The 27982-nt window shown below is 40.8% G+C and overlaps 1 protein-coding gene across 1 annotated transcript in view; it reads right to left on the reverse strand.

Annotated features, from left to right (window-relative positions):
• Nucleotides 1-27982, reverse strand: part of LMBRD1 (LMBR1 domain containing 1) — a 232776-nt gene that overhangs the window by 60378 nt on the left and 144416 nt on the right. The window contains exons 8-14 of the mRNA XM_044290891.1: nucleotides 24813-24938; nucleotides 17056-17208; nucleotides 15989-16053; nucleotides 9311-9413; nucleotides 7620-7724; nucleotides 4871-5020; nucleotides 4058-4121 (exon numbers count right to left, since the gene is read on the reverse strand). Coding sequence (XP_044146826.1) covers nucleotides 4058-4121; nucleotides 4871-5020; nucleotides 7620-7724; nucleotides 9311-9413; nucleotides 15989-16053; nucleotides 17056-17208; nucleotides 24813-24938 — 766 coding nt within the window. The remainder of the gene's footprint in view (nucleotides 1-4057; nucleotides 4122-4870; nucleotides 5021-7619; nucleotides 7725-9310; nucleotides 9414-15988; nucleotides 16054-17055; nucleotides 17209-24812; nucleotides 24939-27982) is intronic.

A 27982-nucleotide genomic window follows, 5' to 3' on the forward strand; every position in this document is an offset into this window, starting at 1 on the left:
ACCAGTAGAAAGAGGGAGGTGCTCATGCCGCTCTACAGAGCACTAGTGAGACCTCATTTGGAGTATTGTGTGCAGTACTGGAGACCATATCTCCAGAAGGATATTGATACTTTGGAGAGAGTTCAGAGAAGAGCTACTAAACTAGTACATAGATTGCAGGATAAAACTAACCAGGAAAGATTAAAGGACCTTAACATGTATAGCTTGGAAAAAAGACGAGACAGAGGGGATATGATAGAAACTTTTAAATACATAAAGGGAATCAACAAGGTAAAAGAGGAGAGAATATTTAAAAGAAGAAAAACTGCTACAAGAGGACATAGTTTTAAATTAGAGGGGCAAAGGTTTAAAAGTAATATCAGGAAGTATTACTTTACTGAGAGAGTAGTGGATGCATGGAATAGCCTTCCTGCAGAAGTGGTAGCTGCAAATACAGTGGAGGAGTTTAAGCATGCATGGGATAGGCATAAGGCCATCCTTCATATAAGATAGGGCCAGGGGCTATCCATAGTACTTAGTATATTGGGCAGACTAGATGGGCCAAATGGTTCTTATCTGCCGACACATTCTATGTTTCTATGTTTGTTTATCATCAATATCTGATCAGCGGGGGTATTGATATTGAAGTGTAGTGTAGATACAGATACTCGCGTCACTTGAATGGAGCGAGTACTTGTAATTACACTAAGCCACCACTACAGGGGAGACGACACGTAGTGTAATGAAAAGGAAGTTTGAATGGAGTGCTGCCTACTCTTCAAACAGCTGATCGGCGGGGGTGCTGGGTGTCGGCCCCCAACAATCAGATACTGATAACCTATCCTGAGGATAGGCGATCAATATAAAACAGGCTGCACAACCTTTTTAACATCTGTATAATAGTTCAGAGCGAATCACAGATCTAAAATCTCCCAACATTCACTGCTTGCTCTTCTGATTTTAAAGGATTTATACTGTGATTAATTTAACAAATGCAATTGAGACATCATATACAGTAGTTCATGACAATCTCTTTCTAACAAAGACAAAACCAGCCCTGTATCCCATATGGACCCAGAGCCCTTCCCCCATTCATTGCTCTAATAGATCGGTTTCAAGCTGGCAGATCAGGGAGTAGTGTTCTAATTCTAGATGTGACTGAGCACGTGCGGCCACCTCAGTAGGGGAACAGAAAAATAAGGAAAAGAACAAACTGCGATATACAGATATTTTACCGAATAACTCAGTGGCTAAACTAAATTTTTAATTACATACAATTACAAACATATGCAGATCCAGGTGCAGAGTAGATTTTTTTTTTAAAGGAGACAAAACCTCTTCTTATACCAAATACTGTATGGCAAATCATACAGTAGGAGACAAAAAAAAAAACAAAAAAAACAACTTACTGTCCTACTGCATTATAGAAGCTCAGCTAAGGGTACTTTCACACTAGCGTTTTTCTTTTCCGGTTTTGAGTTCCGTCACAGGGGCTCAATACCAGAAAAAACTGATCAGTTTTATCACCATGCATTCTGAATGGAGAGCAATCTGTTCAGGATGCATCAGTTCAGTCCCTCTTACGTTTTTTGGCTGGAGAAAATACCGCAGCATGCTGCAGTTTTCTCTCCAGCCAAAAATCCTGAGCACTTGCCAGAATGCCGGATCCGGCATTAATTTCCATAAAAATGTATTCGTGCCAGATCCGGCATTAAAATTTCCGCATTGACAGATCTGTTCTTCCGGTCCGCGCATGCGCAGACCTTTAAATCTGTGAAAAAAATACTGGACCTGTTTTTCCGGATGACAACTGGAACAGTCTGGAACAAATGCATCAGTTTGCGTCCAAATTGCCGGATCTGCCTGCCAGAATACTCTCCGCAAGTGTGACTGTACCCTTAGGGTACTTTCACACTTGCGTTTTTCTTTTCCGGCATAGAGTTCCGTCACAGGGGCTCTATACCAGAAAATAACTGATCAGGCATATCCCCATGCATTCTGAATGGAGAGTAATCCGTTCAGTTTGCATCAGGATGTCTTCAGTTCAGTCGTTTTGACTGATCAGGCAAAAGAGAAAACCGTAGCATGCTACGGTTTTATCTCCGGTGAAAAAAACTGAAGAATCGCCTGAATGCCGGATCTGGCATTTTTTTTTACCATAGGAATGTATTTGTGCTGGATCCGGCATTCAAAATACCGGAATGCCGGATCCGTCCTTCCGGTCTGCGCATGCGCAGACCTTTAAAAATGAAAAAAAAAATAACTAAAAAACGGATCCGTTTTGCCTGATGACACCGGAAAAACTGATCCGGTATTGCAATGCATTTTTCAGACTGATCAGGCATTTTTCAGACTGATCAGGATCCTGATCAGTCTGAAAAATGCCTGATCAGTCCGAAAAAATTACATCCGTTTGCATACAGATGCCTGATCAGGCAGTCAGTTCAGGCAACGGAACTGCCTGCCGGAATCAAACAACGCAAGTGTGAAAGTACCCTTAGCTGTACGGCACTGACTACAAGTTTGTTGTCTGTTTCTAATATGACAACCAGCAGAACTGTCAGGGAACCCTGATGAACTGTAACTTAGGATATGTACAAGATAAGTAACAAATGTTTATCAAACTTGCAAATACATTAACTATAATGAGCACATATCAGCTGTCAGGAGTTCAGAGATGGGCCAACAGATCAAGCCGTCAGCCGCTCCCTGATGGATTCAATGTGAGGCGAAAGCTATAGTTTCTAAATTTACTGAAACTAATAAGTGTAGAGAGAAAAAAAAAAAGAAGTTAAAATCTTTTAATAAAATACTAATGGAAAAAAAAAAAAAAGCCCAAAATGAGTAGCATGTAATGATAAATATTGTCCCAAAGGTCTCCATAGCATTTAAAGGGGTAATCAGTTTTTTTTTTTTTTAAGTTATTGCCACGGGACAAGGGATAACTATTCAATCACAAGAACAAGGGCCTTATACTCAGTTGAGCCCCCACAATTTAACAGAGCAGCCAGTCGGGTCTGCACGGGGCCGCTTTATTCATTTCTATAAAAAGTTCAGGAGATAGCCGAGTGCTGTACTCGACAATGTACTCGAAAAAAGCGCTCGAGCGCATGCCCAGCTGGTCTCTCCATTCATTTTTGGGGCTACACAGGGTAGGGGGCCCCTGATCGATAGGGGTCCCTGCGGTAAGACCCCCAATAATTATCACCTATCCTGTAGATATGGGATGATATAGTAGGATTATTTTAAACATATTTAAATCTTGGATATACCTAGGGTGCAATATTTGGTATAAAAGCTAGATGGCTACAGAAGGGACGTCAGGTACTGTATCTAGAGAAGGCATTCTTCTGTTTTGGTTTTCCCGCCTAGAGTACCCCAATTGTGTCCAGATGCATACTATGAAGATACATACGTCACTCTTTGCCAAACCACATCACATTCCTATTGGATCATTTGTATTTTTAGGTTGTACGGGTGACACCCAGGGCTTTGCTAACAAAGTGAGGGTCTTCTGCCGTTTGGAGAGGTGGAGGAAGGCTCAAATACCACCATGAGTCATGTCTTCTTATTCTTTTACCCTTAGACTAAATTTTAAGATTTGGAGCATTGCAGACAACTTGGTTAGACCCTTGTCTAGGGATCATGCAAAATTCTACCATGACAAGGATTACGCACTATAACCAGAATGCTCCTTTAAGTAAATATACCATTTAGGCCTCATGCACACGACAGTTTCGTTTTTGTGCGGTCCGCCATCAATATAAATGCCTATTCTTGTCCCAAAGTGCAGACAAGAATAGAACATGTTATATTTGTTTAGCAGGGCCGCGGAACGGAGCAACGGATGCGGACAGAACACGGAGTGCTGTCCGCATCTTTTGCGGCCCCATTGAAGTGAATGGGTCCGCATCCGAGCCGCCAAAATAGCGGCTCGGTTCCGGACCCAAACAACGGCCATGTGCATGAGGCCTTACCTGTATATCTACAAAAACTTTTAATACATAAGAAATAATAGAAGTCAAATTTCATAAACCATGTGTCTAACAAAAGAAACTAATAATGAAAAGCAACTTACTATCAGGGGCATTAGCATCACAGTTTATGGACGCAGAGCTAGACGAGTTTTCTGTATTATAACCCTAAAAGAAAAATATACAGGGAAAAAAAATAACTCTTTACTCAACAGAAATACTATACAGAGGTCAAAATATCAACCCATAAAACATGTACCATTTTTATTCATATCACCAAAAATGCAGATAAAGGATCATAAATATACACCATTTAGACAAAGACCCCTAGCTTATGTTAGCAAATTTATTTTCTGAAAAGCAGAGCAATATTTACCTGCTAGATCCCGAGAACCTCATTTATATAAAACAGTCTGCAGATGTACTGTATACCGTCATTTACCCTCATTTACAGACATTTGGAGTGCAAGTAAAATCTCTCAAAAAACACATTGAAGTCTAAAAAAAATGTAACCCAGAAAGGTTTCCTCACTTAGCACACACTCACCTCCGAAGAATGATAATCATTCAAGTACATTTTTTTTAGTAAAAGGCACAAAAGTACATAGGGCCAGGGTAGAGTAGGTGTGAAAATTGGTGGCCATTGTGAGTAATAGTTTGGCGAAACATATTATGCCTGACAAGAACATCTTAACATCCGTCATCTGTAAGAACATCTGTCAACAGATTTGTAGCTAGGAAACTGGCTGACCTGTTGCATGTGCGCTTGGCAGCTAAAGGAATGTGTGTTGGTCCCATGTTCATATGTGCCCACATTACTCCGAGAAATTATGGTTAAGGAAGGGTTAATTGTCCATGCATGTCATTATTGGTCACAGGAATGCCACAGGAATAACAAACTAAAAAGCAGATCTTACCTTCACCAGATATCTTTGGCTTCCATACATGACATATTGTGGTGCCAGGCTGTAAATCATGTAGCTAGTGTGAAGGACGATTAACAAGAGAATCATGCAGAGAAAGAGAAGAGCTTGAGGTCTCGTCCGTTCCCTTCTAATCTTGTACAACTGTTAACATGACACAAGGATTTTAACAATGTTAAAAGCAGAAAGAATATTATTTCACCTTCTCCACTATCCTGCCCAAAGCTACAGTGACCACGGTCGCTTAGTGCGACAACGCGGGCCTCAAACATCTGTTTGTCATTATGTAGATATTAAAAAAGAGCAGTTATTTTCCTATAGGTAAAAATGGAATATATAATATATAAATGTATGCTAGGTGGGAAAAAAACAATTCAGAACCTTTTCTCAACACATACATTTTTAAAATGTTTTTCTTTATTATTTCATTTGGCTGCTACCACGACGTTTTGTGAAGGACATTTCAGAAGTGATTAAGTAGCAAAAAGTTGTTATTATTTTATCTAGCCCGAAGCAGTCATTATTTCAAAGCCGAAGAACTAGTCTTTATGTAATAACGGTGTCTAGAACAAGACACTGCTTTAATTACAATAAAATAGAACAGTCTACAAAGTTTGTTTGTAGGTGGGTTCCCTGGATCAGCAGGGGCAAGCCTGATACACATGGGTTAGCATGAGCTGTATATACAAAATGGCAGAGTATTGTTTGTTGGGTAAGGACGCTTTCACATGTCAGTGTTTCATCAGCGATTTCCATCAGTTATTGTGAGCCAAAACCAGGTGCAGGTCAAAAACACAGAACAAACGAAAATTTTTCCGTTAGACCTTATTTCTGTATAGACTCCGCTTCTGGTTTTGGTTCACAATCAGTGATAGAAATCACTAATCAAACACTGATGAGTGAAAGCAGCCCAATTTCATGTTTTATTGTGATGCACTGCTGAAAAAAATAAAAAATACTGCGTTTATAGGGGTATGTTAGACTAAACCAATTATCACTAATCTATTGCATAGGTGATGTTACATCGTGATGCCCAACTTTTGGGATCCCCACAGATTAATAGAATGGGGGGCTGTCCCCATCTACCCCAGTTGCATGATGGTGGAAGCATGTGCATCGCTGCTACATTCAAAGTCTATGACACGAGCACAGCAAGGACGCCCTCCTAATGTAATGTGATCAACTATCTAGAAGATGGGTGGCAATGCCCTGAATGCCCTTTAAATATTAAAGGGTGTATTAGAAGGGGATTTTTTCTGCCCGACGATCGCTAACGAGCATTCATAAGAATGCTTGTTAGCGATCATCTCGCAGCAATTCACATATATAGCCTATGTAGGCGTACATAATGTTAAGAGGTTGCTATACATGCAGGGAAACCATTGTTAGTCTACTCTATAACTGTATACCAGGCATAAATAGCAAATGTAGACAATTGTACATTTATCCAACATCCTATACTAAACATAAGACCACTGCCGCCACAACAGAGCCATACGTGGGGCCGCAAAGTCATTTTTGGTTGTTGATTTTCACTCATAAAATAATCCAGTGCCCATCTGATCTGCGTAACCCTTATAGTTGAGAGAAAGCAGCACAGAAAGTATAAGCAGCTTTAGATATGGGTCAGTCTTCACATACAGGCTGATGTGTGTATAATGTGCTATATATATATTATATATATCTATCTCACATCTGTCCTTGTGTCCCTGCTGCTCTATACACAGTGATGGTGCCAGTACCTCTTCCTACACAACTCCAGTCACTGCGTTGCTGCCTCCATCCGTCTCACATCACTTCCCCCAGATGCTTGCTGTGCCTGTGCCACGCTCTCTCACTAACAGACCCACAAATGCCTGCCCTGCCGACCGCCACCATCATTTACCACTTTAAAGCTCTGCTTAACACTACAAGAGAGAGTCTGCTTACCCAGCCACTCAACTTTAACTCTTTCCCAAATAGCGTGCCCTCCACAGTGGCATCAGAAGGGCATGGCATCAAACAGTATTGCTCTGAAAGTGGCCAGCCAGCAGCCTTCCCGCTGACTTCTGTGAGTATAGAGCTTTTTAATCGGACGCTTTGAGCACCAGCAAGTATTTTTGTGCTGCCCTGAAAGTTCACATTGCGCAGGGAAAGCTTGAGGCGTATTAGTACTCAGACTTTTTTCAAAGAGTAATAGCGCCTCTACAGGAATCTATGCCGCTTGTACAGGCGTTACTGCAACCTCTGCTATGTGCACTTTTTTATACAGGATATTAGCATATTTATTCAAAGGACAGATCCAGAGCTAAAAGGTAAGACATGTAAAGAGGCAATACAACTGAATGTGGCTGAGGACAAGGATAAGAATACAAAGGTTTCTGGAATACTAGACACTTTAATCTCATAGAGCTGCATCAATCACTAAATTAAATTAAATCAAGATTAGATTAAATCCAGGGTCCATATAAAGAATTCATTCACTTGAGTATATCATAGGGGTCATCACTGCCACCACTGTTTCCCTATGGGGAGTTAAATGCAGTGTCTAAAGGATTAAATTGCATAAATCAGTGAGGTCTTTGATCTCCACCGTTAGTGTCGCTCGGACTGGAGGGCATACTACTGCTGGAGATTGACACTAGGATTGTAGCATCCGATCTCCATTACAGCTGCCACCTGGGCCCTACTATTGTGTCCTACCATCACTGAGACATTCCTAAACTTCACTCCCAATCTTATGTACACTGAAACATGTACTTACCCGTACCCAGAAGAACCATATACCCATATTTCTGATGCCGGCCATTGATGTAAAGAAAAAATACATTATGATAACTGTAATCAGGATATAATCAAGAGGGAAAACCTAAAAGAAAGAAAACTAATTTAGATATGCACCAAATTTGTTGAAATACATATTAATATATATAATGTTCCCACTCTTCGTAAAATGTAGTAAAGATATTCACCTTAATAGGTCTACTATGTAACACCGGGTTAGTTTCCAGTCTAACAATTCTCCAGTCCATTCTGGCCTAGCTGTTAGGAAATGTTTGGAGCAGTGCTTACGTGAGGGTGCACATAGTGTACAGGCTGCAGATGGCCTAGAAAGACCACCAGCAGAGAGGGCTGTTTGATTCACTGACGAGCAGTTACCAGAGTTTCGTTGTCCACCATCCAGACACAGATGGCACCTTCATTAAACACCCATTTCTGCCCAGACCATTTCAGGAGCTTTGCAAAAGGAAATTTAATGTTATGGTGCCCATTATGTGTCCCGTCATTGACCACCAACCACTATCGCCTTTGTATTCAGTGGTGTCGTGAACGAGAAACCTTAACTGCAACATCTGTGGGCAAATGCGCCACACCGTATGGAACCTGTTCATGCCCAACCGTATCTCAACTTGCATCTAGGTTAGAGGCAGCCCAACAGGGTACTAGAGCCTCCATTCAATTCTACTTTTTTATCCAATAAATGTATACTTTTGCTCTAATACTGCTAATATATATATATATATATATATATATATATATATATATATTTCTATTTATTTTTTTTTTACTTATGTGGGATAACTTCTTTAAGGAGAGTAGGAAAAGACTGCAAAACTTGATTACACACATGGTCTGTATGAAGTCCAAACCATTTAGCTCTGACCACTGAGGCCTCTCCCGATCATGGGTGTTCCTCAATTTGTGTGAAGTGGTGGTCACATATGTGTTCTGCTGCTCCATGTAGCGATATATAGCTGCCAAAGATAGCTGAGGGCTAGTATTCGGCTATCTCCTGCAGTCCAATAGAGTTGAATCAAAAGACAGCGGGCATGTGTCTCTGGTGGTCTATTCAAATGGTAGAACAGAAGGCCACCCATTCCCATGATTGGTGGAGGCCCTAGCTGTCGGACCCGCACCAGTCAGACACTTTTCCCCTATACTGTGGGCAAAGGATAACCCTTTAAGTTGCTACCTAGATACAAGTTGATTCATACATTTTATGGTAAAATGACCTTTGATAATATTGAATGAGAGCGCAGGCACCACTAATAAATACCACAAGAAGAATGCATCCCATGTATATAATAGCCAACACAAAAGGATGTAAATATGAAATTGGAGCACACCAAAAGCATACAATGTATACAAATCAATTTATTGAATTTAAGAGACTCCAAGACCTCGTTCACATCTCCGTCAAGGAGATTCGGCACAAATACTGGCTGTTGGCCGTACAAAAAGATGTTGCATGAAACAGTTCAAGATCTGCTTGGCGGAGATGTTAACGAGGCCTTAATGAAACTACAGACAATAAAAAAAAAAAAACACTCAAGTTTTTGTCTATAGGTTGTCTTTGAGAGTCTCTTGCATTCTATAAACTGATTTGTATGCTTTGGTGTGCTTCAATTTGATGCATCCTTCTTTTTGTATGAATGTTGAGAATATATTACTAACCCGCTGAAGAACTGGAAGAAGAATATTCAATGGGTTTGTTATGTTTGTACCAAAGAGAACAAATCCAGTATTGATGCCAGCAGAATGGAGAGCTTTGTCAAGACTAAAAATAAAAAATAAAAAAATAAATAAAGTGACACATTAAAAAATAATCATAGTAAAGGTTATCTCATTAATAGTAAAAGGAATTTGTTTCCAAACTTTTGTGGAGATTTATCAAACTGGTGTAAAGTACAACTAGCTTAGTTGCCCATAGCAACCAATGAGATTCCACCTTTCATTTTCCAAAGGAGCTGTGAAAAATGAAAGGTGGAATCTGATTGGTTTCTAGGGGCAACTAAGCCAGTTCTATTTTACACCAGTTTGATAAATATCCCCAATTGTCTTTTTGGTGTCCCTGCACTTTGACACTGGCAGCACTAATAGGATAATGTCCCACTGTGCAGGGACACACCCCCAACTGGCAACACCCATCTGTACATTTATCCATAAACTTCTAGCAAGACTAGTAGAGGAACAGCACAACTGTATGTGGTATTGTCCTGATATGTTAATGCTTCTGTTGAATTTCTTGATTTGCTTATTATTAAAAACTCATAAATAAAGAATTAAAAAAATAATAATCTAAAATCTAGAATATAATATTTTACTGGAGGATATAAGATACTCAATACACTGTAGTGTTAATGTGGAAAACACCTTTAGGAGCTAAAATTGGGCGTATTACACATATTACAAGTACAACATCAGCTTTTTAATGTTTGCTTTTCAGCAAGATGGAAAAAAAGGCACTTGGTTGCTATGGTTTCATTAATTTTTATTATTGGTGCATCACTTCTTGTAAGTGTCCCATAATGTCCCTAAATGCTTATTGTATATACAGACTTTGTGCAAAACAAGACCGTGCTTTCAAAATCGTAATATGCTTTAGCAACTTTTTTGGTAGCTGCAGGACATGTTCAGGTTAAAGACGCATAATCATGGCACATTAAGTCTGGATGATATTTCCTGCCTGCCAAATGAGACTATAAAGAGCTTTTCCACGTACAATTTATACTCATTATGATGGATGGGCCATACTAACCCTTTCACTCCCAGAGGTATTTCAAACGCCTCAGGTCCCCTCAAGTGTGGCTTTCGGAAATATTCTGATTCTCTTCAGTGGGTGTTTAGTGATTAAGAATACGAGCAGAAAGTTCAAACTTCCAACATCATTACTCAGAACATATTTAAAACGTATCGGGCATGAAGTTAAAGCACCATGTAAAATTAATTTATTTTTGGCCTAGGTGGTATAATATTTTCTGATGGAAAGTGATAAAAGTAGTAGACTCAATTATCATGGACACTTTACGGTTTATTTGTTAATAAACTACATACTTACATATTCGTATGTGTGTGTATGTCTATATAAAAATATCTCTCTATCTCTCTCACTGTGTGTGTATATATATATATATATATATATATATATATATATATATATATATCTATCTATATCTATATATATCTATATATATCTATAATATTGAATGCAAAAGTTTGGGCATCCCTGTTCAATATTACTGTCACTGAACTGTTAAGCATGTTGGAGATTAGATAAACTCCAAAAGGCATAAACTTAAAAGATTAAACACACTTTTCAACATTTTAAGCAATATCAATGTTTTATTCTGGTTCTACAATTGTAGAACGAAAAAAAAAAAAAAAAAGGAAAGTAGTGTCTTGCAAAAGTATGGGAACACAGCTAAAGATCATTTTTTAATAGGTAAATCTACTTTCAATTTGTGTTGGTCATCTAATAAAATTTATCTCTAAATTACTAAGAGGTCATAAACACGTATTTAAGCCACATTCTTATCAGTAAAATAAGAAACTGAGCTATGATGTTTAAGGTCAGAGATCAAACATAAGGAGCCATCAGGTGAGCTGGCTGATGGAGCAGAAAGAAAATTCAGACCCTGCTACTATGGCATCTCAGCCCTGTACAGAAAAAAAAAGGGCTCCATATGTTTAATAAAGACCAATTAAGAAAATGATTTTAGTTCAAAATGAGTACAATGCAATAAAATAAATAAATAACAATGCCCCCAAAGGTGTGCATAGCCTTTAAGGTTTGTTCACAATCATCGATAGGAAAGGCCAGGTGATGCTAATTTCAATGCTTTATAAAAAGCCAGACTTCTCTAACCTTGTCCCAAAAGACCGCAGCCATGGGTTCTTCCAAGCAGCTCCCTAACACTCTGAAAATAAAAATGGTTAAGGCCCACAAATCTGGAGAAGGCTTAATGAAGATAGCAAAACATTTTCAGGTTGCCATTTCCTCAGTTTAAAATGTAATTAGGAAATGGCAGTTAACATGAACAGAGGAGCTCAAGAGGCAGTCTGGAAGAAAAATCTCAGAGACGGCTACTCGTAAGATTGCTAGAAAGGCAAATCAGAACCCTTGCTTGACTGCAAAAGACCTTCAGGAAGATTCAGCAGACTCGAGTTGTGGTACATTGTACTACTGTTCAGCAACATCTGCACAAATATGACCTTCATGGAAGAGTCATCAGAAGAATATCTCTCCTGCGTCCTCACCTCAAAATTAATCGCAAGGAATGCATTTTGGAAACAAGTCCTGTGGACCAATGCGGTTAAATATAACTCTTTGGCTATAATGAACAAAAAGGTATGTTTGGAGAAAACAGGGCACAGAATTTCATGTAAAGACTACCTCCTAAGCATGGGGGTGGATCAATCATGCTTTGGAGTTGTGTTGCAGCCAAAGGCACAGGGAACATTTTAAGGGCAGAGGTAGGGGTGGATTGGGAACTCAAAGTGGCCTTGAATTTTTTTTGAAGCGACCTCATGTTGTAGGCAGAGCCAAACTGGCAGAAGTGTGGCCAAGCCAAATAGGTGGGTTTTTTTGCGGGGCAATCTTGGCAGCAGCTGCCTGACATTGGTTTTTACAGTTGAACAGCAAACTAAACTGTAGAAACCAGTGTCAGGCAGCTGCTGCCAAGGCAAATAAGATAATGGGTTGCATCAAAAGGGGCATAGATGCCCGTGATGAAAACATAGTCCTACCTCTTTACAAATCACTAGTTATACCACACAGAGTACTGTGTACAGTTCTGGGCTCCTATGAACAAGGCAGACATAGCAGTGCTGGAAAGGGTTCAGAGTAGGGCAACTAAAGTAATAACTGGAATGAATGGACTGCAGTACCCTGAAAGATGATCAAAATTAGGGTTATTCACTTTAGAAAAAAGATGACTGAGGGGAGATCTAATAACTATGTATAAAATATATCAGGGGTCAGTAGAGAGATCTCTTCCATCATCTATTTATCCCCAGGACTTTGACTGTGACGAGGGGACATCCTCTGTGTCTGGAGGAAAGAAGGTTTGTACACAAGCATAGAAGAGGATTCTTTACGGTAAGAGCAGTGAGACTATGGAACTCTCTGCCTGAGGAGGTGGTGATGGTGAGTACAATAAAGGAATTCAAGAGGGCCCTGGACGTATTTCTGGAGCTTAATAATATTACAGGCTATAGCTACTAGAGAGGGGTCGTTGATCCAGGGAGTTATTCTGACTGTCTGATTGGAGTCGGGAAGGAAATTTTTTCCCCTTAATATTTTTTTTTTTTCATTTCTTTTCACTTATTTTAAGTCTCCCTAGGGGACTTTAACATGCGATCATTTGATCACAGCTCCCAAAGACTGTACATGTATAAAAGAAGGTTGGTAAGGGGTTAAAATAAGTAATTCCCATATATAACTAGGGCCTTGAGCATTATAATATTGCTTGAGAACATCCCTAAGTATTTAAAAACTTTTATTCCCCTTTTATCCAAATTTTCACGGGTGTGTTTTGAACCAGGGACCTTCTGTATCAGAGGCAAAAGCCTTACCAGCTGAGCCACAGGCTTAACAGCTTTGAGAGGTTGGAATTTCCCTAACTCAAAACCTAAAGCGAAAAGGTGTCTATTTTTTTTATTATTTTGCTCCATTAAATTTTTGTGATTATTAAAAAAAATAGATTTTATTTTGTTCCAGAGCATTTGTGTGATCACTGAAGAAATCAGCCTCATTAGCATTTACTTCAATGCAGTGAATACTAATAAAGCTGTCCTGGATATGGTTTGGGGGGAGGGGCCCTCTTCCAGCACAGACTTTTACTAATACCTTCTGTATATCAGGCAGAAGAGTTGCCATTATGGTACAGACCTGTTCTGTTGAAAGGGTTGAATTTTTCAGTACTTAAAAAGCTATTTTCTACATAGGAATAACACTAAATAAATAGTATATTACTGAAATGAAAGAAAAGAAAATTGTGCTATCTACCAATTACCATAAGTGATATGTTCACTATATTGTACAGCTTAAAAGAAAACAGCTGAAAAGTAAAAATTCTATTTTTCTGCCATAACTTTTACTATAAGGATTATTTGAAGGTTTCAGTAAGATTTGACCCCCAGACCGTCTGTATAGTGAACGGCTGCATTACCCACTAATCTACAGAAAGAAGAAAAATAGTTGATAACTCTGCAACACAGCAGTTTCCTCTCACAGATATATTATAATGTTTCTTACAATCGCTTATACTATTGATTTATGCAAAGTTGTGTGGAACATTAGTGATCACTTAAGATTTTCCACCATTTTGGTAGCCAGTCTTTGAACTTGTTCTATGTTAGAAATGTCATTTTGCACGGGAGATCTCCAAAACTGAATACCGTACTCCAGATGTAGTCTCACTAAAGCTCTATACAGGGGGATCACAATCTCCCTCTTCTTACTGGTTATACCTCCAACTATTTTCCCTAATGCCTGGCCGCACTCCTTTTTAGACCTTCTCAAGATTTTATTTTCCACGTGAGGCAGAGAAAGCTGCTTCATTCACGGTTTGGACACAGCTGGTTATCTTGCTTCTACAGAGAACATAGGGAGATATATCAAAACTACTGCAACCAGTGTCGGACTGGTAAAATTTATGGGTGCCCACCATACGGATTCATTCAAATATTACCTGCTCACACGGCAGCAAGAGGCTACCAGATGACTGAATATGGGGGTCCCTGCAGAAACTTTGAGAAGGTAGGTCCTGGGGAGAAGAGGATACTGGCAGCTTTGCTCTATACCTAGAAGTCATCTCAGCTATCGGATTGGTGTCTAAAATAATAAACTGGGGAGTTTCTGTAATAATCTATAAAGTTTTTTATATGAACATAGTCTGGTTCAGGTGCTGTACATTGAATATATGTATGTAGTGCAGTAAGTCTACTGTGTTATGTGCCACTTGTGCAGGGGGTGGGAGACTAGCGGCCCACCTTGCTCAGGGGCCCACCGGGGGATTGACCTGCACCCCTGTGGGCCAGTCCGAGCCTGACTGCAACAGTCAGGATGTTCTCTTCACTTTTTAAAAGTCCTAGAAAAATAAGGGGTGGATACTGATGGATTCCTACAAGCAACACCTCTTTTAAAATCATTTATTTATATTACTAGTATATACAAAAGAAAAATAATAGAAAAAGCACCAAATGGGCTAAACAGAGGTCAATACCCACTTCACTATTCATTTCCATTTTGGTGGATGTTTTTGTGGTTAAAGGCACTTTAAGAACCAGCTATCTGCAAAGTGAAATGCTTAAAAATAATAGATTAGTCCAAATTAAAACAGCAAAGAAAGTTCCAGACTGAACATTTAACCTAGCAGTGTGGTTTCATGCTGTCAACTAAAAGCAAAGCTCTACAATACAGCTGGAAGAGAAAGGAGACGTAATGCAGCTTACAAATCAAGGTTTTTCCCTGACTGTGCAGTTTTGCATCTCAATCACCATTTCATTTATACAAATGAGGAAGCATGATTACAGCGATTTTGGAATAGGAAACAAAATAAACTGGAGCATTGTAACCAACATCAGATTCACTAAACGCAGGCTAAAGTCTTTTCAGTACAGACAGCGGGAGCTGTGAATGGCAAACGAGGTGGCCGGGACACCAAAGCAAAGTCTGCAAGCACTTTGGAATATATGCTGTTATTACAGCAGCATTCATTTCCTCACTAACCTTGAGGCATTTAGTCCCAATTCCCAAGACCAATACAATACTGTTGGTCATTTAAAGAAATTGTCCAACCAGTGATTGCATATCCTGAGGATAGTCCATTCCTATCTGATCGCCTGTGGTCCGACACACCAAGACCCCGCTGATCAGCTGTTCTGCAGTTGTTCCGGTGCCGGAATTACACAGCTCGGTCTGCTGTGCAGTGAATAGGAGATGGTTACTGCAGTGCTGCCCCCCATTGCGCAACAGACAGAGATGTGTAGTTCCGGCGCTAAAGCTACCCCAGAACAACTGATCGTCAGGAGCGCAGGGAGTCGGAACCACATCAATCAGATGATGGATAGGCCATCAATTATAAGGATGGATGACACCTTTAACTGTGTCTACCATAAATGAATGCCAACAGCTTGGCACAGGGATAGTGGACTCTTAATTAAAATGTTTAAAAAATTGAAAATAGAAACCAGACTGTTGGAAATTACGTATATGGTACCATTCTACACTTAATTCAGACATCACACAAACTTACACCTTTTAAAGATCTTCATATTCGCAATTTTAAGCAATAATATTGGCTGAAAATGTAAAAATATTTAACCTAATATAAAATATTTGATACTTACTTAGATAGAAAAAGCGATACCATGATCAAAAGGGCCACAAGGATGAGGAATATGCCCCAAATAATCTGTAAGAAAGCACAACAGAAAAAGATCATCATTACATGATGAAGATTTGTTGCAACTTAAAGAGTTTGTGACATGTCCCCTTTTTTTCACCCCTCCGACCCCCCTGATACGAGAGTCGGAGCATTTCATGCTCCAATGCTTTCCCTGGGCCTGAGCTGCATCGTGCAGGGCAAGGGCCGTTTATGTTTTTACTACGAGGCGCAGGCTTCTCCCTAGCAGTGTTGCAGGTAACATCACCGGCTCTGATGAGCGGGCTGTAGCGCTGCCCTAGCAGTTTTACAGGTTAGTGCAGCGCTAAAGCGGGCCAATACTGCTAGGCAGCCCTTGCCCTGCACGATACAGTTCCTATCCTAAGAATGGGAAAATGAGAATTTCGAGCACCAGGAGGCAGGGCTGAATTGTTTGACCGCTGCCTTGTAACACCTACTGTGTTCTGCACACACCCCTTCCCAGTGATAGACAGGGCTAGACAATGAAAATATTGGAAAAAAAAAAAGATTTCCTTTTAGTCTCCATATTCTGACCCCCTATAACTTTTTTGTATTTGTGTATGAAGACTCATTTGTTGTGGGGTGACTTTTTGACCACCCTTTATTTAAATTTTTTGGTGAGAAGCAACCGAAAAACGCCAATTTTGGCCAATCGGCCAATAGCACTGGGGTCTATGAAGATTTTACTGTATTTCTATGGAGCGCTGCTACAGGCAGGGGCTCCATAAAAATTACTAAGCAGCAGCCTTCTGTCACACAGGAGGACAGTGGCTGCTGCTAACAAGCTCTGACTCCCTGATCCCCGCTGCAGCACACCCGGAAGCACGCCCTTCCGGGTTTTCAGCATTCAGAAGCCGTAGTCAGGATTTTAATGCACAAATAAGTTAGAAATAGTGCAAGGGAGTCTAAATTTTACATTGCTAATAATCAACAAGCTACTGCATATGATTGGCTAATGATACTGACCCATTAGACAAGCACCGAGACGCATTTCATTTTTAAATGTTGTACCTTAAACGGGCGCATGATGCTGCAACATTTTGTCCAGCAACTCATTTCACGAGATTCAAGATGTCTTTCTTTCCGTTGCAAGGTTCGAATTTTTTCTTGAAGTTTATAAAGTTTTTTTCTGTCACTACTTGCCAGTGGTCTTCCATCTCTGCACTAAGATTTCAATAAATAAAAAAAGAACATTAAATCAAATACAGTACACTAATTTATATGCAAGACAAAACATCAGAAGCTTAAAAATTCAAGACAGCAGATTTAACTCAATATCATCAATACTACAGTATAGATGTAGCCGCCGTTAACCCGACTGCCATAGTGCTACGCCTTCCATAGAAAGTCAGCAAGAGACTGCACACTGCTGAAGCTTTAGTACCCTCACTTTAGCCATCAATGGAGTTTGAAGCAGAAGCCATGTAAAATATTTTCTGAAAGTGAGGTTAGACTTAAAAAGAGTTCTTACAGGTGCTTACTAATGTATTGTGATTGTCCATATTGCCTCCTTTGCTGGCTTCATAAATTTTTCCATCACATTATATACTATTCGTTTTCATAGTTACGACCACCTTGCAATCCAGCAGTGGTGGCCGTGCTTGCACACAACAGGAAAAAGCACCTTCCTATGCACTATGCCACAGTCCTCGACACCAGAGAGGCCAGGGCTTTTTGCTATAGTGTACAAGCACGGCCACCACTGATGGATTGCAGGGTGGTCGTAACCATAGAAACAAGCAGTGTATAATGTGATGGGAAAATGAATCCAGTCAGCAAAGAAGGCAATATGGACAATCGCAATACATGAGTAAGTACCTTGTATTAACTTTATCTACATGATAAATGCTATTTGCTGAAGTGAGACTACAACTTTAAGCATTTCATTACAAGGTATTATATCATGCTTTCATGCAAATTTGCATGATGGTGCTGATAAGCATTAGTTGACATTTTTTCACAAGGTGGCAAGGTCAACCTTCCAAAAATATAGGAGCATGAGGTATAATAGGATTTTTAAAAATAATTAAAGTTTATTTACGAACGTCAAATATGAAAATTGTCCTCCAAGCAACAAATTGGCTAAAAGGGAATCGGTCACCACCCTAGAGCTCAACAGGCTGCCCATCCATACATAGTTAATACGGTTGAAAAAAAGACATTAGTCCATCAAGTTTAACCAAGGGATAGGTGGGGACGTGAATCCCAGAAGGAAGAGAGACTCCGATTTGTACACATTTTCATAAGCATTAATGTTTACTATAAAGAATTAATCTAAACCCTTTTTAAAACTGTCCACTGTTCCTGCTGTGACCACGTCCTGAGGAAGTCTATTCCACAGATTCACAGTTCTTACAATAAAGAAGCTTTGACGCTTCAGGAGACGGAACTTTTTCCTCTCCAGTCGGAGGCAGTGCCCCCTTGTCTTTTGGGAGCATTTTACATGGAACAGCTTTTCACAGTATGTTTTGTATGGCCCATTTATATATTTGTATAGGTTAATCATGTCCCCCCCTTAGACGTCTCTTCTCAAGACTAAATAAATTCAGTTATTTTAAATCTTTCTTCATAACTAAGACCCTCCATGTCCCTTATCAGTTTAGTCGCTCTCCTCTGTACTTTTACCAGCTGCAGAGCGTCCTTTCTATGGACTGGTGCCCATAACTGTGCTAAACACCTGAAAACAGTGTTTACCAGTATGTTTAACAGCTCACTAGAGCAGGCCATTGTCCCCACTTGCCTGAAGTCCTCCACAATTGTCCCAAGTCCAAAACAGGCAGGGGTGAAGACCTTAAGTGATTATAACCCGGTGGCTCTCACTCCTATTGCTATGAAGTGTTTTGAGCAACTTGTCCTCAGGCACATGAAGAGCAAGATCTGCACCTCCATGGACCAATACCAGTTTGCTTACAGAGCACATAGGTCAACTGAGGATGCGGTCTCACTTACCCTTCACACTGCGCTGTCACACCTGAGAGACAGTTGTGCGGATGCTGTTCATTAATTACAGCACGGCCTTTAACACCATCCCTCCCAACAAGTTGGCAACGAAACTGAACAACTTGGGTCTCAGCTCACACCTGTGCAACTGGATACTGGATTTTCTTACAAAAAGACCACAAATCGTACGCATGGGCAAGCACTTTCCTTCATCCTTAACACTAAACACTGGGGTATTGCAAGGCTGTGTGTTGAGCCCTCTCCTTTACTCCCTCTTCACAATTGACTGCAAACCTATTCACAATACCAATATAAAATTTACAGATGACATGACCGTGATAGGCCTGATCTCCAACAATGATGAAACAGCCTATAATAAAGAGGTTGAGAACCTAGAGAGATGGAGTAAGAACAACAACCTCCTACTCAATACCAAGAAAACAAAGGAGCTTTTTCTGGATTTTAGGAAGAAACAAAATGGACACCATCCCATTAGCCTTCAGAGGCTTTATTTTCTGAGGAGTCTGAAGAAAGCACAACTCCCAAAACCGCTGCTAGTCAATTTTTACAGGTGCACCATAGAATCTGTTATCACATACTGCATTACAGTGTGGTACTCCGGCTGCTCTTCTGAGGACAAGAAGACCCTCAAGCGCATCATCAGAATGGCTGGAAGAATCACTGGTACTCAGTTACCATCACTGGATGACATCTTCACTGCTCGCTGCAGCAACAGGGCAAAAATTATCTGCGGGGATCCAACTCACCCCGTCCACAGCCTTTTCATTCCCCTACCCTCTGGTAGGCGTCTTAGAGCCCTACATGCCCGCACCATTAGGCTGAAGAACAGCTTTTACCCCAAAACAATCAGTCTCCTAAATGCTCGTAGATTATTGCCCCTTCCTAGGATAGAAACTACCACAGACTGAAAGTGACTGCTGCATTTATGACCCCATGATGATCTCTTGTCTGCAGTGGTGTCTGAATCAGTGTGTATATATACACTCATAAGAACTTCCTACTTTGCTCAATATGCTACATAGACAAATAGCTTAGTGTCATCCGCAAAAATAGAAATGGTGCTATTAATCCCGTCCTCAATATCATTTGTAAATAAATTAAATAATAGAGTGCCCAGCACTAAACCTTGGGGTACACCACTTATAACCCGGGACCATTCTGAATAGGAATCATTGACCACAACTCTCTGGACACGGTCCTTCAGCCAGTTTTCAATCCGATTACAGAATATACTTTCCAAGCCTATAGACCTTACTTTACCTATTAGAGACACTATCAAAAGCCTTTGCAAAATCCAGAAACACTACGTCCATGGGCGTAGCTATAGGGGGTGCAGAGGTAGCAGTCGCTACCGGGCCCAGGAGCCTGAGGGGGCCCAAAGACCCTTGTGCCACATAAGAAGACATACAACGCACTGAGAGAAGGGGCGCCCAAGCTGAACTCGTGCACCAAGGTCCATGAGCTGTTAGCTATGCCCCTGACTACGTCCACAGCCGCCCCTCTGTCCAGGCTTCTACTCACCTCCTCATAAAAACAAATCCGGTTAGTCTGACAACTTCTGTCCTTGGTAAACCCATTTTGATTATCACTTATAATAGTATTTACAGTCACATACTCCTGTATATAGTCCTTCAAACCTTTTTCCCACAACAGACGTTAAACTAACTGGTCTATAATTACCTGTGGAGGACCTTGTACCTTTTTTGAATATGGGCACCACGTTTGCCTTGTGCCAATCACTTGGCACTGTACGAGTACCTAGAGAATCTATAAACAGGGGCACAGCAATGACTGAACCGAGCTCTTTAAGCACTCTTGGATGTAATCCATCTTAACCCGGAGCCTTGTTCACAATTACCCTATTTAACTTGTCTTGGACCATATCTACAGTTAGCCAAGTGAGTATATTACTGGATGTACAAACAGCCCGAGCACCACAGATATCGGCTCTGCCTTTTCCTTATCTTCCGTTACTCACCTCACTTTACCATTATTTAGGGGACCTACCTGCTGAGAGCTAGGTTGTATAGCATTTATATATTTAAAGAATGTTTTGGGATTTGTTTTGCTCTCTTTTGCCACCTGCTGTTAGTTTTGTATTTTTGCTAATTTTATCTCCTTTTTACAGATTTTATTAAGCCCTTTGTAATCTTCAAACCCCCTAGCTGACCACTCATTAGTATTTTTTTAAATGCCCTTTATTTTTTGTCTTTTATTGCACTTTTTACAGTAGCTGTAAGCAATGGGGGTTTAATTTTAGCGGTTTATACTTGTAACCTAAAGGAAATATTTTTTTTAGTGCAAGTACTCAATGTGGATTTAAAGCTCTCCCATTTATCCTCAGTATTATTATGTGACAGTAGCTGCAACCAGTCTTTACCCTAAAATGCTGCCCTCAACCCAGGGAAATTTGCCTTTTTGAAATTTTGTATCTTTGTTCTGCCTGACAGAGTTTGCTTCTTCTAGTTTAGGGGGAATATAATTATATTGTGGACACTATTACCACAAACTCTAACAATAACATTTCCAACAAGCTCTGAATCATTAGAAATTACCAGATCCAACAGAGCATTGCCCCTGGTGGGAGCTTCTACAAACTGGCCCATAAAGTGGTCCTGCAGCAAGTTGAGGAATCTTCGCCCCTTTGCGGTTGAGGCAGAACCATGACCCCAGTCAATGTCTGGGAAGTTAAAATCTCCCATTATGACCACTGTATCAGCCTGTGCAGTCCGCTCTATTTGGTTTGTGGGGATTCGCTTTGGTAGGCAGGGTAAGCGGACGCAGTACAGAGGCAAAAAACAAGGTTCAAATCAAAGTTCAGTGTTTATTCACACATAGCCAGAAAACAAGCCAAAAGAAAGTGTTCAGGTTTGGTGCCTGTTCACACCACACAAAGTTCACAGTGCAAAAAGACGTCACCTGGTCAGCAGATGATTTTCACCCAGAGTCCGCAGCAGTCTTTAGTGGCCTGTTTCCCCAGCCTATGGCTCACACAAACAGATCCCTCAGTGTCTCAAACCACAGACTCCTCAGCTCCTCTGTCATGGAGGATAATCCACACCTGAACATGCTGGCTGGGTTTTTTATATTCAAGCCAAAACCCGGCCTGGAACCGTGGGGAACAGCCACCCACCCTGCTCTTTGGCTGCTCCCAATAAGAACCGGCCCGGATTGGCTTTACAGCCATTCTAACAGTTGAAGTGTCAGATTGCACTACAGACCTGACACTTCAGGAAAAAACCCGGTTCTTACCTCACCGAGGCCAGGAACCTCGGTGACACGTATCTTCCGTCAAAGACGGCTCCTTGTTCCTTCTTACAGGTTATACAGTTGCATTTCCTCTGTGATGTTAGTGGGTCTATAGATTACACCAAGTATTATTTTTTCAGTGTTTATATCCCTTTGAACTTCCACCCATAAGGTTTCCACATCCTCACCCACAATTGCCTCTTGCACACTTGTCTTCAGAGCACCCCTCACGTACAGGCACACACCACCTCCTTTTCTATTGACCATATCTTTTCTTAAATAAATGTAAAACCCTTAATATTTACAGCCCAGGCATGCGAAGAATCCAACCATGTCTCAGCCACACCAACTATATCTATGTGTTCTTCTAGTACCATAGCCTCCAGCGCCCCCATTTTGGTAGCTAGACTTCTGGCATTTGTGAAAATACATTTTAAAATTACTACTACCTGTAAAGTGAATATCCGTGATTTTTTATTTACCTTGGTTGATGTTTGTATGCAACAGGTTCTTGTTACCAGCAGTTCTATTTTTCATCGATGCACAGTTCTGCCCAGTCTTCTCCCTACTTTCCTCGCTAACCCCAGCCCCCACTAAATCCCCACTGTCCCCTTCTATAACCCACTCTCTATCTACACTATCTACCCCCTTATTAGTATGATCCCCCACCCTCATCCCAGATCCTAGTGTAAAAGCTCCTCCAGCCGTCTAACCATTTTTTCCCCCCAGGGCAGTTGCACCCTCCCCATTAAGGTGCATCCTGTCAGTACTGTGTAAACATACAATGGCTGTGCTGAGGAGGTGGCAAGAAGAGGAGGGGAGGAGCGGGGCTTACTGTTTATGGGCGTGGCTGGGCTCAGCACCAATAAGTCTAGCCCCTTGGGTTCTTTTCTGCCTAATTAGCATATTTATAAAAACTGGGGGAGATAGAGAACTTTGATTTGGACATAAAGGTATATTTAGAAAAGACTATAGCAGAGCTACATTGCCATCCAAATAGCTACAAATGCTCCCAGGTGGTGACAGATTCCCTTTAAAACAATTAACCCTTTCCCGACCGGCGCCATAATAGTACGGCACTGGCTGAGTCTTTAAAGATGGTGCCCGCTCCTGAGCGAAGCGGGTGCCATAGCCGTGGGTGGCCTGCTGTTTCCTATAGCAGACACCCGCAGCTAATGTACTGCAACCGGCAGTAATGCCGATCGGGGACATTTAACCCCTCAGATGCCATGGTCAATCCCGATCACGGCGTCTAAGCGCGTGAAACACCGGAAGCGCGCTCCGGCTCCCCCGTGTAGCGATCGGAGGACCGGAGCGTGTGTGCAGCAGCCCCTGTCTTTGTGAATGACAGGAGGCTGCTGCATAGTATTTCCCATGGGAATTTCCATAGGAAACTAGCAATTTTCTCATAGACTCCAATTCTAGTGCTTTGGGGTCTATGAGAATAGCAATATAATGATTGCTTGTTATAGTTCCCTATGGGAACGATAAAAAGTTTAAAAAAAAAAAAAAAAAAAAAAAGGTTTTAAAAATAAAAACCTAATTCAAATCACCCCCCTTTTCCCAAAATATTTTTTTTTAAAAAATACACATGGTATTCGCCATGTGCGAAATCGCTGTTTTTAGTTGCTTCATTTTCTACTAAAAATGTTAATAAAAAGTGATTTAAAAAAAAGTCATACACACCCCAGAATAGTATCAATGAGTTCAATTCACCCAGCAAAAAATTAGCCACCACACAGCTCCGTACACATAATTACAAAAAAGTTAGAGGTCAAAATATGGCAAAGAAATACAAATTAAAAACGCAAGAAAAACTTTACATATAAAAAAGGTAATCGACGGATTCGTACTGATCTGTAGAATGAAAGTAACTGGTCAATTCTATTGCACATCGAACGTCTTAAATAAAAAAACCTGTAAAACTGTGGTGGAGTTGATTTTATTTATTTTTTTGCAATTTCACCCCATTTGGAATTTTTTTCCCGCTTCCCACTACATCATATGCAATATTAAATGGTGGAGTTGGAAAGTATAACTTGTCCTGCAAAAAAAAAACAAGCCATCATATGGCTATGTGAACAAGCAAATAAAAAATGTATGGCTCTGGGATGGCAGGGAGCGCAAAACGAAACGCAAAAATAAAAAACCTCCGTGGTAGAAAAGAGTTAAAAATCTAAAGACATAACGACAGGGAGGAACATGTACTGTCGAAGAATGAGGCTAGTGTACATTGATAATTTTGGATTCTAGGAATGCAGTCACAATAAAGAGACTAAAACAGGAGTTGATGATGCGGTTCCAAATTTTTATTTTTTTTATAATATTGTTATAATGACAAATTACAAAAGTTTCTGAAGGAAAAAATGAAAGCGCTATCACTGCCAAAAATATGACAGAATGCGGAGTTACAGAACCAAGAAATGTAATTAATAATTCAACTAAATATCTTTACAGCACTATTATACGTATGACTAACCAGTGGAGGACATCAACGGACTGAAACTAAATTACCTCTGTCAATTGTTTAAGGAAACAAGAATACTTGAGTCTCTTACCTTTGATCTAAGTCTTTCAATTTCCAGATTCACCTCTTCAATATCATCAGTGTTTTCCAAACGTTCATAATGTACATTTCTCGTACCTTTAATCAAGTTTAAAGGAAGGGCAGACATCCCATAAGCCTAGAACAAAAGGTGGCAGATTAGACCACGTTCATTTAACCTGTTCCCAGAAATGATTTTGTGAGATCAGCAAAGTTATTTTATCTATTTCAGACCAGTTTCCTTGGTTGTATGTATCCATTTGACCACAAACTAAGAACTGATTTTCAACAAGCAATTTAAAACATACACAATACAGAAGAAAAAAAAAAAAACACACAGTGCATCAAAGAAAAATCATAGCAGCAAGTCGCTTATAAAGAAGAAATTTATTTTATGATCCGTAGCATCTGAATTTCTGGCGCTCCAACATTAAAAGGGTTGTCTCTTTAATGTTGGAGAGTTTAAAAAAATTAATAAATAAAAGCTGCAGAAAAAAAATAAAAAAATAAAAGTAAAACAGTCACATGTTAAATCCCTGTCACTCCAGCAATCCCCCTGCTCTTGTTAATTTTCCTGGAACAATGATATAACTGTATACAAGCGTGACCACTGCAGCCAATCGCTGGCCTCTGTGTCCACATGCAGTGACTGACTGCAGTGATCACATGCCCCTACGGTGCCTCATTAAAATAAACAAAACAGTCTGTCAAGGACAAGCATAGGATTGGTGCTAAAGTGCCGGGTACCGATTTTCTTATTTAGAACATTTAGTTTAGCTCCTGCTTGAGTAGCAGGCACATGCCAGCAATGATCTTACACATGATGTGGGTATTAGTACATGCATGTATCGCCATTTGCCTGCCACTTGGTAGAACAAGTTGCGTGCTTAGGGCTGTTGCCTTCCTGCATGACCACATGCTTTTCAAATTTAGCTGACAGATGTCCTGATATTTTCCTTTAGTATCTACTGATATAATTCAGAATTCATTATTCCATCAATAATGGAAAGCCCTTCCTGCCCAGAGGCAGCAAAACAGGTCCAAACCACCACTGTACTTCACCGATCGGAGGATGTTTTTATGGTCTATAGATCATTGTTCCAATACACTTCTGGCTTGGCCAAGTGACCTTTGGCAAACTGAACACGTATTCATGCTCTTTTGGAGACCAGCGGCTTTCTTCTTGCAATCCTGCCGTTTACATAATTTTTGTTCATTGCCTTCCTGATGATGGGCTTATGAACATTAGTGCTATGAACCAGAGGGTGCGAAACCACTGTGTCATGTGACCAACCTCCTCTAAGGGTGTTGCCTAAGTGAACCTCTAATTCTTCGCAGTAACCCTAATGGTGGGGATAGACTTTCCCGAGAGGAGCCCCGGGTTGATACCTCTGGAGGAGGATTGGCAGACAAGGCAGCTGGTCCAGGTAGACCAGAGGGTACCAGTGCAAGATAACCGAGATACAGTTGTAGTCAACCAAGTCGTAACCAGGAGTGACAGTGCAGGACTGAAGGAAAAAAAGCAGAGACAAAGTCAAACAAGCAAAAGGTCAGGGCAAGCGGCACAGGTACAGATAAGGCAATTCGGATAAGCAGCAGGACAGTTGAGGCAAGCAGGCAAGGATCAAACAATTAGCGGAGTCCAGAAACACATGCACAAGTCACGTATACAGGAACAGAAGCACAGATAACAGCAACCTTTGCAGGACACAAGGACCTTTGATGCTCAGGCACCTGGAAAGGAGGGCTGGACAACTATAATAGGTGTAGGATGGCTGAGACTGGTCGCACAAGTCACATGTGCAAAACCCTTACATCACGAAAGGGATGCGTGACGGCCCTTACCGAGGTGCTACCGGAAACAGGCTAGAATGCATGCTGTGTCCAGGGCAGAAAGGAAACTGTGGAGCAGATTACAGAAGGTACAGCATCTGCAGGCACACAGTGCAGATTCAGAGCAGTGCATGGAGACACTGGCAGCAGATCAGCCCTGCTACCTGCCCTATAATGCAGCTGGACGCGGGCAATGTCAGAGGCCGCCAGGGAGGGCAGTGCTCATCCAAGCACAGAGCTTGGGACCACGGTGGTGAGTAGGTGAACACCGGTGATCCGCAACCGCTGTTACAATTCGCTAATGTGAGAAAGGCCTTTAGTTGATTAGAGGTCACCTTGAGTTCCTTTGTGACATTGAGGACTATTACACACTTGGCTCTTGGCATGACTTCAGCTGTGCCGCACCATATGCTCCAGCCTGAAGATTTTACCTTTTTGTATGAATAAAGGACTTTCAACCACGCTGGTGAGTGCTGCTTTTTCTATTACTCTCCACATTTTTACGTGCATACTGTCAAGGCTGTGCACCACCGAGGCGTGTAAAAGGGAAAGGTAGTTGAAGACCGGGTATCAATATTAATGTGACGTCTGGCAGTGCCGCCTATATATCTCTTCTCCACATCCTTATGGATTCTTTGTTGGTCATGAATTTCCTCTATTTGTTCACAACAGGCATGACAAAAAATAAAAAATAAAATCCCCTTTGAGTAATGATACACTACCACAAATGTGTTGTGAGGATCAGACTTTAACAGAACCCTACTGTTTAAATAAAACAAGTTACCCACTCACACCCGACTGTAACCCCATTGATTTAAAACTCGACTATAATTTCACCTTTAAATCATCTGCTTATCCTAAGGCTTCGTTCACATCAGCATTCAGCCTTTCCGTTCCCCTACTCCGTTATAGGGGCAGGAAAAAACCCTGAAAGGATTCGGCACATAACTGAACCGAACGGAGCCTACGCACCCCATAGACTATAATGGGGTCTGTTAGGTTTACGCTCAGAAGATGATTTTGTAACGGAGACAAAAGTAGTGCATGCAGGATTTTTATCTCCGCTTAAAAAAAAGTTCCTCTGGGCGGACAGCTAACGGACCCCATTATAGTCTATGGGGTCCGTAGGCTCCGTTATGTGCCGAATCCGTCCTTTACGTTTTTCCTGCCCCTATAACGGAGCAGGAGAACTGAAAGGCTGAACGCTGATGTGAACGAAGCCTAATGTTCACATACTTTTGTTACTCAGACATGCGATACTGGAACATTTTCCTCAATGAATAAATGACCAAGTCTATTTCGACAAATTTGTTTGATTTGGTTATCTTTATCTACTTTGAGGACTCAAGT

This window comes from Bufo gargarizans, chromosome 4, assembly GCF_014858855.1.
Source record: "Bufo gargarizans isolate SCDJY-AF-19 chromosome 4, ASM1485885v1, whole genome shotgun sequence".
Classification (NCBI taxonomy): Eukaryota; Metazoa; Chordata; class Amphibia; order Anura; family Bufonidae; genus Bufo; species Bufo gargarizans.